Source organism: Rhinoderma darwinii, unplaced genomic scaffold (assembly GCF_050947455.1).
Source record: "Rhinoderma darwinii isolate aRhiDar2 unplaced genomic scaffold, aRhiDar2.hap1 Scaffold_828, whole genome shotgun sequence".
Classification (NCBI taxonomy): Eukaryota; Metazoa; Chordata; class Amphibia; order Anura; family Rhinodermatidae; genus Rhinoderma; species Rhinoderma darwinii.
This window is the reverse complement of record NW_027464395.1, coordinates 19,532-35,060: the sequence shown is the minus strand read 5'-3', so window position 1 is coordinate 35,060 and position 15,529 is coordinate 19,532. Positions and strand designations below refer to the sequence as shown.

General features: G+C 45.5%; 1 protein-coding gene across 4 annotated transcripts in view; it reads left to right on the top strand.

Annotated features, from left to right (window-relative positions):
* LOC142731587 (uncharacterized) overlaps window positions 1-15,529 on the top strand; it is a 60,889-nt gene that overhangs the window by 28,406 nt on the left and 16,954 nt on the right. For all 4 annotated transcript variants that reach the window (XM_075849444.1, XM_075849443.1, XM_075849442.1 and 1 more), the window contains 4 exons: window positions 10,848-11,011; window positions 11,479-11,646; window positions 11,731-11,854; window positions 13,597-13,694. In XM_075849444.1, coding sequence (XP_075705559.1) covers window positions 10,934-11,011; window positions 11,479-11,646; window positions 11,731-11,854; window positions 13,597-13,694 — 468 coding nt within the window. In that variant the 5' untranslated portion in view covers window positions 10,848-10,933. The remainder of the gene's footprint in view (window positions 1-10,847; window positions 11,012-11,478; window positions 11,647-11,730; window positions 11,855-13,596; window positions 13,695-15,529) is intronic.

Sequence of the window (15,529 nt, the reverse complement as noted above, 5' to 3'; positions counted from 1 at the left end):
AGGATGGGATTAATAGCACTGTTTCTATTTTTGCAGATGACACCAAGCTATGTAATAATGTTCAGACTATGGAAGATGTTCATGAATTACAGGCAGATTTAAACAAACTAAGTGTTTGGGCGTCCACTTGGCAAATGAAGTTTAATGTAGATAAATGTAAAGTTATGCATCTTGGTACCAACAACCTGCATGCATCATATGTCCTAGGGGGAGCTACGCTGGCGGATTCACTTGTTGAGAAGGATCTGGGTGTACTTGTAAATCATAAACTCATTAACAGCATGCAGTGTCAATCAGCTGCTTCAAAGGCCAGCAGGATATTGTCGTGTATTAAAAGAGGCATGGACTCGCGGGACAGGGATGTAATAATGCCACTTTACAAAGCATTAGTGAGGCCTCATCTAGAATATGCAGTTCAGTTCTGGGCTCCAGTTCATAGAAAGGATGCCCTGGAGTTGGAAAAAATACAAAGAAGAGCAACGAAGCTAATAAGGGGCATGGAGAATTTAAGTTATGAGGAAAGATTGAAAGAATTAAACCTATTTAGCCTTGAAAAAAGAAGACTAAGGGGGGACATGATTAACTTATATAAATATATTAATGGCACATACAAAAAATATGGTGAAATCCTGTTCCTTGTAAAACCCCCTCAAAAAACAAGGGGGCACTCCCTCCGTCTGGAGAAAAAAAGGTTCAAGCTGCAGAGGCGACAAGGCTTCTTTACAGTGAGAACTGTGAATCTATGGAATAGCCTACCGCAGGAGCTGGTCACAGCAGGGACAGTAGATGGCTTTAAAAAAGGGTTAGATAATTTCCTAGAACAAAAAAATATTAGCTCCTATGTGTAGAAATTTTTCCTTCCCTTTTCCCTTCCCTTGGTTGAACTTGATGGACATGTGTCTTTTTTCAGCCGTACTAACTATGTAACTATGTAATTAACCCCCCACACCGCGCAATCACCGGAAATATAAACCCCTCACACCGCGCAATCACCGGAAATATAAACCCCCTCACACCAGAAATATAAAACCCCTCACACCGCGCAATCACCGGAAATATAAAACCCCTCACACCGCGCAATCACCAGAAATATAAAACTCCTCACACCGAGCAATCACCGGAAATATAAACCCCGCACACCGCGCAATCACCGGAAATATAAAACCCCTCACACCGTGCAATCACCGGAAATATAAAACCCCTCACACCGCTTAATCAGCGGAAATATAAAACCCCTCACACCGCGCAATCAACGGAAATATAAAACCCCTCACACCGTGCAATCACCGGAAATATAAAACCCCTCACACCGCGCAATCACCGGAAATATAAACCCCCTCACACCGCGCAATCACCGGAAATATAAACCCCCCTCACACCGCGCAATCACCGGAAATATAAAACCCCTCACACCGCGCAATCACCGGAAATATAAACCCCTGATACCGCGCAATCACCGGAAATATAAAACCCCTCACACCGCGCAATCACCGGAAATATAAAACCCCCCACACCGCGTAATCACCGGAAATATAAACCCCCTCACACCGCGCAATCACCGGAAATATAAACCCCTCACACCGCGCAATCACCAGAAATATAAAACCCCTCACACAGCGCAGTCAACGGAAATATAAAACCTCTCACACCGCGCAATCACCGGAAATATAAAACCTCTCACACCGCGCAATCACCGGAAATATAAAACCCCTCACACCGCGCAATCACCGGAAATATAAACCCCCTCACACCGCGCAATCACCGGAAATATAAACCCCTCACACCGCGCAATCACCGGAAATATAAAACCCCTCACACCGCGCAATCACCTGAAATATAAAACCCCTCACACCGCGCAATCACCGGAAATATAAACCCCTCACACCGCGCAATCACCGGAAATATAAAACGTTCTGTCTCACAAAATGGCGACGCAAAACTGTTTTCTTTTTTGAACAAATTTTTCTTTCCTTGTCGAAGATAAATCTATAAATTTTGTGTCGTCGTAATCGTATTGAGCCGGAGAATAAAGGTAACAAGTCATTTTCACCGCATGGTGAACGCCGCAAAAACTAAACCTAAAAATCAATAGGATTCACTGCGTTTTCCTCTATTCCAGCCCACAATTGTTTCCTCTTTCCCAGCACATTATAGGGGACAATAAAGGGGTTTTCCACGATCGGACAACTGATGACCTCCACCAGATAGGTCATCGTTATATGATCTGTGGGGGTCTGACACCCGGACCCCACACCGCTCAACTCCTCCGGCTGCCTCCGGGCACCAGACGTCCATGCTGAAAGCAGATGCTCCGGTCACGGAATAGAGCGGTCGTGCTGCAGTGTTAGGCCTCATTTACACGAGCGTAATATACGCGCGTGCTTTTCACGCGTGTCGTACGCACCTATATTACTCTATGGGGCAGTGCAGACGATGCGTGAATTTTGCGCAGCGCGAGTGCGTTGCGTAAAACTCACGACATGTTCTATAATTGTGCGTTTTTCGCGCATCACGCACCCATTGAAGTCAATGGGTGCGTGAAAACCACGAAGGTCGCACGGAAGCACTTCCGTGTGAACTGCGTGATTCGCGCAAGAGCTGTCAAACTGAATGTAAACAGAAAAGCACCACGTGCTTTTCTGTTTACAAACATCCGAACGGAGTGTCTTAGACATGAGCGAACCGAACTTTACTGGGTTCGGCCGAACTCGTTTTGACCGAACCCGGCAGGAGACAGTCACTGTTCAGGGTGCTGAAAGAGTTAAACTGGTTCAGCACCCTGGACAGTGACTTCCGATTCCAATATACGTGAACGTGTAAAAAAAAAAAAAAGTTCTGACTTACCGATAACTCCCGGCTTCTTCCTCCAGTCTGACCTCCCGGGATGACAATTCAGTCCAAGTGACAGCTGCAGCCAATCACAAGCCAAGCACTGGCTGCAGCAGTCACATGGACTGCCGCGTCATCCAGGGAGGTGGGGCCAGATGTCAAGAGAGGCGCGTCACCAAGGACGCGTCACCATGGCAACGGCCGGGAAGTTCTCGGTAAGTACGAACCTCTTTTTTTTTTTTTAAACAGGTTACTCGATATGGTGATCGGAATGCACTGTCGAGGGTGCTGAAAGAGTTACTGACGATCAGTTAACTCTTTCAGCACCATGGACAGTGACTGATGTCGACTAGCCTCATCTCTATGATGGCGGCTGCGCGAAAATCACGCAGCCGCGCATCATACACGGATGACACACGGAGCTGTCAAGTACCTTTTGCGCACGCAAAACGCTGCATTTTTTGCGCGCGCAAAATGCACACGCTCGTGTAAATGAGGCCTTAAAGTGAATAGGAGCAGAGCCTTTAGTTCTGCAGAACATCCGCTGTGCAGTGGTCGGAGCCATTTGCTTCCGGCTCCAACTGCTGCATACCGTTCAAAACATCCGGCAGCCGGAGCAGCTGATCTGTTCGGGGTCCGGGTGTCGGACCCCCACCATCATATACTGATGACCTATCCAGTGGAGGTCATCCGTTGTCTGATCGTGTAAAACCCCTTTTAAAATTACTTCACGTCCAGCACAAGACCTGTTCTCATACGGCTATGTCAACGGAAAAACAAAAAAGTTCTGGCTTTTGGAAGGAGGGAGGAAAAATTTGAATTGGCTGCGTGTCCAAGGGGTTAAGTACATAAGAAGAGACAAATATTAATGAATGACAGACTGGTCCAGAAGGAGAGAGACCCTGCCCTCGTAGACTGCACTCTACAAGAGAAGGAGAGACCCTGCCCGTGTAGACTGCACTCTACAAGAGAAGGAGAGACCCTGCCCGTGTAGACTGCACTCTACAAGAGAAGGAGAGACCCTGCCCACATAGACTGCACTCTACAAGAGAAGGAGAGACGCTGCCCGCGTAGACTGCACTCTACAAGAGAAGGAGAGACCCTGCCCACATATACTGCACTCTACAAGAGAAGGAGAGACCCTGCCCGCGTAGCCTGCACTCTACAAGAGAAGGAGAGACCCTGCCCACATATACTGCCCTCTACAAGAGGAGAGACCCTGCCCGCGTAGACTGCACTCTACAAGAGAAGGAGAGACCCTGCCCACATAGACTGCACTCTACAAGAGAAGGAGAGACCCTACCCGCGTAGACTGTACTCTACAATAGGAGAGAGACCTTGCCCGCGTAGACTGCACTCTACAAGAGAAGGAGAGACCCTGCCCACATAGACTGCACTTTACAAGAGGAGAGACCCTGCCCGCGTAGACTGCACTCTACAAGAGAAGGAGAGACCCTGCCCGCGTAGACTACACTCTACAAGAGAAGGAGAGACCCTGCCCACATAGACTACACTCTACAAGAGAAGGAGAGATCCTGCCCGTGTAGACTGCACTCTACAAGAGGAGAGATCCTGCCCACATAGACTACACTCTACAAGAGAAGGAGAGACCCTGCCCTCGTAGACTACACTCTACAAGAGAAGGAGAGACCCTGCCCGTGTAGACTACACTCTACAAGAGGAGAGACCCTGCCCGTGTAGACTGCACTCTACAAGAGAAGGAGAGACCCTGCCCGTGTAGACTGCACTCTACAAGAGAAGGAGAGATCCTGCCCACATAGACTGCACTCTACAAGAGAAGGAGAGACCCTGCCCACATAGACTGCACTCTACAAGAGAAGGAGAGACCCTGCCCACATAAACTACATTCTACAAGAGAAGGAGAGACCTTGCCCACATAGACTGCACTCTACAATAGGAGAGACCCTGCCCGCATAGACACTACAAGAGGAGACAGTAGGTGAGGGTAGAAGCTGGTCATCCGGTGGAGTAGTGGCAGCCGGTTATTTTAGGGTGTAAGCTTTTCTGAGGAGGGGATGTTCAGGTTACTAGTGAAGGTTTGGATAGTGGGAGAGATCTGATGAGTTGGGCTAAAGAGGTCAGAATGTGGGGGAAGCACGGGAGAAATCTAGATGATGATGTGAGGAACAGATAAAATGAGAACAAAGAAGGTCTTGTGAGGACCGGAGATTAGGTGTGGGTAGGTATTGGGAGATTAGGGCAGAGATGTATGGAGGGGACGGGTTGTTGACAGCCTTGCATGTCATTTTTAATATGTATAACTTAATTTAGTAGGCAATGGGTGGCCAGTGACCGCAGAGGTGGAATGAGGGGACAAGGTAGATTTACCCTTGCAGCTGAGTTGAGAATGGGTAGAAGAGGTGCAATAGTCTTAGATGGGAAGCCACAGAGAAGGATGTTGGAGTAGTCTAGACAGTAGATGATGAGGGCATATATACTAGCATTTATGTCTGTTCGAGGAAAGACTGACTTCAAGAGAGTTTTTGAGGTTGAGGCAGCAAGAAGTGGTAAGCGCTTGGCTGTGCTATTTGAAATTAAGGATTATCCCAATGCAGCGGACCTGTGAGACGGGGAAATGTGTGGAGCCATTAACTGTGATTTGATAGTTCTGGTAAGGGGGTTGAGTGAAATGGGGAAAAGATGATTCCGTTTTCTCCATGCTAATCTTAAGGAAGTGGGAGGAGAAGGAGGAGATAACTGTTAGACACTCTAGATAACAGGGAGGTAACATCAAGACCAGAGGTAAATTTGACCAAAGATTTAGATGGAGAAGAGTAAGGGATCCAGAACACTGAGACCTCACGGATGCTAGGATTTTAGCTACACCCTGGTCTGATCATGACCCGATTGTGGTTCGGTTGTCAGATTTATGTGGGAGACCGCCTATCTCCTCTTGGAGATTGAATGAGTCACTACTATCGGATCAGGAGATAGTTAAAGAAATCCAAAGGGAATTGGACACATATTTTCTACTTAATAAGGCACCAGACACCTCAATTATGTCCAACTGGGCGGCTCACAAAGCAGTGATTAGGGGGAAATTCATCCAGATAGCCTCGCGTAATAAGAAACGGTTGAAGGAGGTTCTGGCGTTAAAGGAGAGGAAGTTTGCGGACCTGTCTAAGAAATTTAAAACAGACCCCTCAGCAGTTATTAAAGCAAAATTAGCAGAAGCTAGAACAGAATTAAATTTATGTCTGACAAGTTGGGCGGAAAAAAGTCTGCGTTGGTCACAACATAAGTTTTTTACACAAGGGGATAAACCGGGAACATTACTCTCTAGACGCCTCACGCCCCGATTTAACACCTCAACACCACCGAAACTGCGATTGGCGGATGGATCTTTATCACAGAATCCCACAAAAGTTGTAAAGGCCTTTCAGGATTTTTATTCAGCGTTGTACTCAGCTCCACCTCAGTTTGATAAAAATAAGGCTAGGGTCTTGTTGGAAAAAACATTCCCTACTAAACTTTCCCAAGGGGATAGAGAAACACTGGATGCTGAATTTAGATTGGAGGAGGTATTGGATGTTATTAAAAATCTGAAGGCTCACAAAGCCCCGGGGCCAGATGGGTTTTCCTCAGGTTATTACAAACACTTTAGGGAGGTCCTGGCCCCGCACATGGTTGAATTGTTCAATGCTTATCGGGAGGGTAACAATTTGCCCCCTTTTTCGAATCTAGCCTATATACATCTTATCCCCAAGCCTCATAAGGATCATACAGATCAGGCTAACTATCGCCCGATATCCCTTCTTGATGTGGATCTTAAGATTATGACAAAAATTCTGGCGGTTAGATTGAATTCATTCCTAGCCACATATATACATAAGGATCAGGCGGGATTTATACCCCTCCGCCAGGCGGAAGACCAGACGAGACGGGCTGTGGACATTATCTCAGCTGTTCGTTCGGGGTGGGATGGCACTTCCGGACGTCAAAGTATGTTATTAAGCCTTGACCTCCAGAAAGCCTTTGACTCGCTATCCTGGGACTATTTGTTTTATGTCCTTGAGAGAATGGGCTTCGGTACGGGATTTTTGTCTATTCTTAAGATCTTATATTGTCTTCCTACAGCAAAAATAAATTCTAGGGGATTTATGTCGGGAGCTTTTCCAATATGCAGAGGAACGCGACAGGGGTGCCCGCTATCGCCTTCCCTGTTTGCGCTGGCTATTGAGCCATTGGCCAACCTCATACGAGATTCTCCCGACATTAGGGGGGTGAAGGTGGGAGGAGTAGAACACAAATGTGCCTTGTTTGCGGATGACATACTGCTTTTCATATCGACACCTCTCACATCATTGCCGAATCTCTTTCATATTCTTGATCAGTTTGGCAAGCTGTCTGGGCTTAAGGTCAATCACTCCAAGTCGGTGGCAATGAATCTTACATTGCCAATAGGGGTAGTGAAGCTCCTAAAAATTAACTTTGATTTTCATTGGGATGCACGTAGATTGACGTATTTGGGTATTAAATTGACACCTATCATAGAGTCCCTTTACGAGGACAATTTCCCTCCACTTTTTCAACAAATAGCTACGGATCTCACTAGATGGTCCCCTCTTAATCTTTCATGGTTTGGCCGCATTGCCTCCATCAAAATGACGATATTGCCCAGATTGCTATATTATTTTCGCACGCTCCCTATTGTGGTCCCTCAGAAGGCGCTTAGACAAATCCAAGGGCTCATCATGGGGTTTATTTGGGGTTCTAAAAGACCGAGAATACAGAGACAAACTTTATTCACCCCTAAAACGGCGGGGGGTCTGGGGGTTCCCAATATCCAACAATACTATCACGCAGCACGTCTGGCGCAATTTACAGATATGTATGCGAGACCATACTGTCCCCAGTGGACGCAAATTGAGACGGCCGCATGTACCAGTTTCCCGCTGGAAACGCTACTGTGGATGGAGTCCTCGGACAGGCCTCCGGTTCTCTCCCCTGTGCTTTCTCAGATGTTACAGCTGTGGGACTCGCTTAGAAAGAGATTCCATATTAAATCACTCCATAATCCGCTCATGACCATCACGGGTAATTCTGCCTTTCCTCCGGGTCTGCGTAGAATGGAATTCCGGTGGTGGCTCAATAAGGGGTTTTACAGGATTAAGGACTTTTTTGTAGGGGGGGACATCAGAACTCTGGATTACTTTAAGGACTCACACTCGATGCCCCCATCGGAGCATTTTAGATATATCCAGATACACCACTTCTTGTTGAACTGGAAATCCAGGAGGGGGGACATCAGCACATTGACCACTTTTGAACGGCTGTGTTGGCTTCCTGGCTTACGACATAAAATTTCCACGATATATTCAGATCTGGTTACTCTGGAAGGTAAACTCCCTTACATGACACGATGGGAACATGATCTAGGTACGGGAGTGGAATTGGAGCAGTGGCGGGAGATGGCATGTACGACCTCAAAACTATCTATCAATACATCCTTGGTGGAAGCGGGTTATAAAGTATTAATGAGATGGTATATGGTCCCTACTCGTATAGCTCGCTTTAACCCATTGGTGGATAAGCACTGCTTTAGACAATGTGGTGCGGAGGGTACACTAATGCATATTCTATGGGAGTGTCCAGTGGTTGCCACATTTTGGAACCAGGTATACCAGCTTATTAACACAGTGATCCAAGTCAAACCCCCCAGGGATGTGATTACGGCTCTGCTATGCGGTCCTATTCCCGAGGTTCGGGCCCCCGCATGTAAATTTCTCCGATATGTGTTTCAGGCAGCTAAAATAACTATTGCTAGGGCCTGGCGAACACCCACGTTGTCTATGGATATGTTGATCGCTAAGATCTCATGGATAATGGTTAATGACCGCCTAACACATCAGCTGGCGGGTACATTAGACAAATTTGATGCCATTTGGGACCCATGGAGGAACCACACATTTTCGTGAATACATAGAGATGGCTAGGAGACCCTTCTACCCTACACCTTTCCTTCCCCCCCTCCTTATCCTTCTTTTGTTTATTGTGTGTGTTTTGTTTTTCTCTCTTATATTTTTTCCTTAGAGGCCATGTTAAGGTACTCTATAAAGCAATGTGATGTCAAGATTGGTTACCTATGTTAGTAATGAAGGCATTTATATACTATATATTTGGCAGAAGTGTTGACATCATGAATGATATATAATGTGAGATTTATTGGAGACCATGTTGGTCTAATACTTTGTTTAATTGTATTATTGATATGCAAAAGTTGAGACTCTGCGAGTCTGTGTTATTATTATATTACAAAAAACTGTTTAATAAAAAACTATTGAAAACAGAACACTGAGACCCATGAGGGAGCGATAGTAAATCTTTAGTTGGTAAGGTATGAGGAGATCCAGGAGAGGGCCAAGTCTGTGATGTCAAGGGACTAGAGAATTTGTATCAGGAGGGTGTGATCGACTGTGCCGAAGGTGGTGGACAGGTCTAGAAGGAGGAGCACAGAGTAATGTAGAAGCAGAGGACAGGTCTAAAAGGAGGAGCACAGAGTAATGTAGAAGCAGAGGACAGGTCTAGAAGAAGGAGGAGCACAGAGTAATGTAGAAGCAGAGGACAGGTCTAGAAGGAGGAGCACAGAGCAATGTAGAAGCACAGGACAGGTCTTGGAGGAGGAGCACAGAGTAATGTAGAAGCAGAGGACAGGTCTAGAAGGAGGAGCACAGAGTAATGTAGAAGCAGAGGACAGGTCTAGAAAGAGGAGCACAGAGTAATGTAGAAGCAGAGGACAGGTCTAGAAGGAGGAGCACAGAGTAATGTAGAAGCAGAGGACAGGTCTAGAAGGAGGAGCACAGAGTAATGTAGAAGCAGAGGACCGGTCTAGAAGGAGGAGCACAGAGTAATGTAGAAGCAGAGGACAGGTCTAGAAGGAGCACAGAATAAGGAAGAAGTGGGGGAACAGGTTTAAAAGGAAAAGCACCGAGTAATGTAGACGATGGAGGACAGGTCACGCTTTACAGAAGTCTGTGTGTAAGATGTGACTGCTAAGTGATAAGATGATGCAGAGATCCTGCACACACCGCACAATACATGCTGCTTCCTCACACTAAACTACCAGGACATACACACTGTATTGGTGGGATGTTCTGCGCCTGCACACTGGTCTGGCGGGACCTTCCGCGCCTGCACACTGGTCTGGCGGGACCTTCCGCGCCTGCACACTGGTTTGGCGGGACCTTCCGCGCCTGCACACTGGTTTGGCGGGACCTTCCGCGCCTGCACACTGGTCTGGCGAGACCTTCCGCGCCTGCACACTGGTCTGGCGGGACCTTCCGCGCCTGCACACTGGTCTGGCGGGACCTTCCGCGCCTGCACACTGGTCTGGCGGGACCTTCCGCGCCTGCACACTGGTCTGGCGGGACCTTCCGCGCCTGCACACTGGTCTGGCGGGACCTTCCGCGCCTGCACACTGGTCTGGCGGGACCTTCCGCGCCTGCACACTGGTCTGGCGGGACCTTCCGCGCCTGCACACTTGACAGCCGGTTTCTATTAACCATGGTTAGTATCTGTCTTTCAGATGTGAATAAAGTTACTATCAGGTAAAATAATCTACAAGGAAAAGGGGAATACTATAATAATTAAGAATTTTAGATGTCTCTGAAGATCCAGGATCTCTGAGGTAACTTCTAATATCTGTAAAAACGTATATTAGGGGTGTATTCATTCATAAAGGGCATCTGTCACACTGACCACCCGTCTGATCTGTTGGCAGCAGATTATATAGCAGGAGGACCTGAGCAGATTGCGTCTCTCCATTCACTTCTATAGGAGTTACAGGAACCGCCTAACAAGGCCACCCAGAGGTGGAGCCGCATCTATCAGACATTTCTGGCATATCCCGGGGGGAAATGTCCGTGCTGGGAATACCCCTTTATTCCATGTGATGACGGCTCTGAGAAGATGTTTCTCTCAATGATGAATAAGTGAGGTTCTGTATGTCACACATGATGTCCCCTGTATGATCTCCATCTTCTCCTTTCTTCATAAAGACGTCTGCAGTACTAGATCCTCCAGGTCCTCCAGTTTTCTCATCTTCTCCTCCACAACGTTCCTTCTCCTGAATGACCCACCAAGGATGGACAAGGACAGGAATGAGATGAGCAGAAGAATATTAGACTTCACCTTGGAGATCATCTACCTGTTGAGCGGAGAGGTAAACTTTTCTACATTATAGAACAAGTCACACATAGGGAAGGGACAATACATAATAGGAATAATCCAGTGTCCTGTATAACAACGTCCAGACCTTCCAAGTGACGTCAAGAAGCTGCAGGTCAGCCACCAATATGGTCAGTTATGTGTCATGTCACCAATGCAGCAATAGTAATGTTGTAGAGCAATGAGAATGACCAGGAACCAGGAGGATCAGGATGACATCTATATAGAAACATAGAAGATGACGGCAGGAGGAGAGCACATGGTCCATCTAGACCCCCCCAATATTATTTCCTTTTTAGTTTTGGCCTCGTTCTATTTTCTCAATGTCTTTTTGTAGGTGAGGTCTCCAGTATTACACATGTGGGGTCACTAGAGGTCTATACAGCGGGGTCACAATCTCCCTCTTTCTACTGAGGGGGGAATACTGTGTTCAGTTCTCTAAGTGTCTCTCTCCATACACAGGAGTACACAATAGTGAAGAAGACATCGGGTGACTGTACGACTCCCATCATCCATGAGTCAGGAGGATGGAGCAGTAGTCCCATCACAGAGCCTCCCCCTCACTCCCGGATACATGAGAAGAAGATCTTAGAACTGATCTACAAGATGACGGAGCTGCTGACTGGAGAGGTGACACTGCTGGGAATGCTGGGAAATTCTCCAGTAACAGCACTGGAGGTGTCTGGGTAATGACTGTATCATTGTGTGTGTCAGGTTCCTATAAGGTGTCAGGATGTCACTGTCTATCTCTCCATGGAGGAGTGGGAGTATCTAGAAGGACACAAGGATCGGTACGAGGAGGTCATGATGGAGGACTACCGGCCGCGCACATCACAAGGTGAGAAGAGACAGATCTATACTGGCATTACTGTGGGCACAGGCTGGACTGGCGGTCATGTTGAGGCCTTAATACCGTCATGTGCAGCACATATACACGTGTGTACAATGACATGTAATGTAGGAGCTCCACAATTTCGGCTCCTTTTACATCACATTAGATCCCTGTGTTTCGTGCTGCCGGCTGCTCATAACTCTGCATTACAGGTCACATTACATTGTACAGCGCTGGCGGCCGTTCTGGATACAGGAGCCATGAAGACGAGCAGGACGCGCTGTCTCCTAATGCAGAGTTATGGGCAGCCGGCAGGGTGGACTATGGGCAGTCTGTGCTGTAGTCAGAAGTAAACCTGGTAATACAAGTCATGTAAAAAGACGATTATCGGCACACTCCGGCAGTATAATAGTTTCCTATATAATGTCAGTATAATCGGAGGTTCTCTTTAATATTACACGTTATGGGCACTAGATTCTGGAGATGGGACGCTGATCCAGGGATTTATTCTGATTTCCAGATTTGGAGTCGGGGAGGAGTTTTCCCCTAATTAGACAATTATCATCCACCTCATGGGGTTTTATCTTCCTCTGGATCAACACGGTCGGATTATAGGTTGGTCTTGATGGACTTGTGTCTTTTTTCATCCTTAGTAACTGTAACACAGAATGTATGGAGCTAAATTTACCTCTAATATAAAGTACAACGTGTTCCGAAAAAACAATCTCACAATGTCTTGGATAAGTAAAATCTTATTCCCACTTCTGATACGTCTCCACATGGCGTAAACACGGCGGAACGTCCAAAACTCATTTTTGGCGCGACGTGTAGATGAGATTTGTTAAAATCTCACCCTCATTGCTACTACTGTAATACGCTGCAGATTTTCTCGCAATTAAATACTTTGCAGAAAATCTGCATCTTATCAGCCCCGTGTGCACATACCCTTAAAGTAACACGTCAGATTTGAGAAATGGTTCTTATAAACAGGTCAAAAATAGGCCATGGATTCCACTCCCAGAGGAGTCCCTGACATCACTGTCCATATATGGACAGAGACGTCAGGGGCTCCCTCTAGAAGCACAATTTCCAGCCAAGTTGACGGCAACGCTCTGGCAAATGATTCCGCTCCTAGAGGGAGCTTCAGTGGCGCTATCTACAGGGGATGAGGTGCTATCTGCAGGGGTTTGGCATAAGTTTGATTAAACTAAGGGGGAGATGTGCCGGCACTTGTGGAGAGAGCCGGCGGACAGGAAAGTACAACCCTGTTCCATTCTGCCAATATTTATTTATGTGACACCTGCCCAGGGCATCAGGAGTTGGAAAGTATATAGCCATGTCGTGAAGGGGTTAATTAATATGTATAGAAAATATTGCCTACAGAGGTGTACACAGCCTTTAAGAGGCTAATAAGCAAGTGACACCCAGACCATTTTTGGTTGCAGGTAACTAAATAGAGGCGTCCTGTGTCCCGCCACTTTCATGTGTATCCGCGTCCACAGAGGGCAGATACAGGTAAATACTATGGTGGAGCAGGGAGCCAGTTACGCCCCGCCGTTCGCTCTGGTAGGGCACAGTCTCCTTTAGGCCGGCGGCTTACAAGGTGCAGGAACATCGACACCGGTAGTGAGGACCTCAACATTGTAATTCCGGCTCTGATCAGTAAACATAGAAGTGTAGAGAGAAGTGTCTGATATATAGACAGATATACAGTAGTCATGTATTCAGTCCCTGTGTGTTTCCTACAGATGGATCCAGTAGGAGAAATCCACCAGAGAGATGTCCCAGTCCTCTGTATTCCCAGGACTGTCCAGAGGAAAATCCCAATGTGCCAGAGAATCATCAGGTAGATGAAGCTGAGCCGTATACCAGGTCTATATAGGGGGGTGCGGAGCTTTTCGGTCCTGCAGTCATTAGGGATGTCACGATACCAGAATTTGGACTCCGATACCGATACTTCGTGTAGTATTGCGATTTTGATACCAAAACGATACTTTACCAACAGTAATAAAAAATAATAAAAAAAGTTCTTCTGTTTTCTGATGTGAGGCGCGAGGTGCGATGATGAATGTAACCTCCATGTACCTCATTAATAGTAATTAACCCCATCATGTTTCTCAGTCATAATGGGTTAATGTGTGAGGTACATGATGGGGTTAATTACTATTACTGAGGTACATGGAGGTTAAATTCATCATCGCGCCTCGCGTCTCACAATAAGTGATAGAAATATATACTGATAGTACACAGGCATATATCTATATACTGATAGTACACAGGCATATATCTATATACTGATAACACACAGGCATATATCTATATACTGATAGTACACAGGCATATATCTATATACTGATAGTACACAGGCATATATCTATACACTGATAGTACACAGGCATATATCTATATACTGATAGTACACAGGCATATATCTATATACTGATAGCACACAGGCATATATCTATATACTGATAGTACACAGGCATACATCTATATACTGATCGCACACAGGCATATATCTATATACTGATAGTACACAGCAATATATCTATACACTGATAGCACACAGGCATATATCTATATACTGATAGTACACAGGCATATATCTATATACTGATAGTACACAGGCATATATCTATACACTGATAGTACACAGGCATATATCTATATACTGATAGTACACAGGCATATATCTATACACTGATAGTACACAGGCATACATCTATATACTGATAGTACACAGGCATATATCTATATACTGATAGTACACAGGCATATATCTATACACTGATAGTACACAGGCATACATCTATATACTGATCGCACACAGGCATATATCTATATACTGATAGTACACAGCAATATATCTATATACTGATAGTACACAGGCATATATCTATATACTGATAGTACACAGCAATATATCTATATACTGATAGTACACAGGCATATATCTATATACTGATAGTACACAGGCATATATCTATATACTGATAGTACACAGGCATATATCTATATACTGATAGTACACAGGCATATATCTATATACTGATAGCACACAGGCATATATCTATATACTGATAGTACACAGGCATATATCTATACACTGATAGTACACAGGCATATATCTATACACTGATAGCACAGAGGCATATATCTATATACTGATAGCACACAGGCATATATCTATATACTGATAGCACACAGGCATATATCTATATACTGATAGTACACAGGCATATATCTATACACTGATAGTACACAGGCATATATCTATACACTGATAGTACACAGGCATATATCTATACACTGATAGTACACAGGCATATATCTATATACTGATAGTACACAGGCATATATCTATACACTGATAGTACACAGGCATATATCTATACACTGATAGTACACAGGCATATATCTATACACTGATAGTACACAGGCATATATCTATATACTGATAGCACACAGGCATATATCTATATACTGATAGTACACAGGCCTATATCTATATACTGATAGTACACAGGCATATATCTATATACTGATAGTACACAGGCATATATCTATACACTGATAGTACACAGGCATATATCTATATACTGATAGTACACAGGCATATATCTATATACTGATAGCACACAGGCATATATCTATACACTGATAGTACACAGGCATATATCT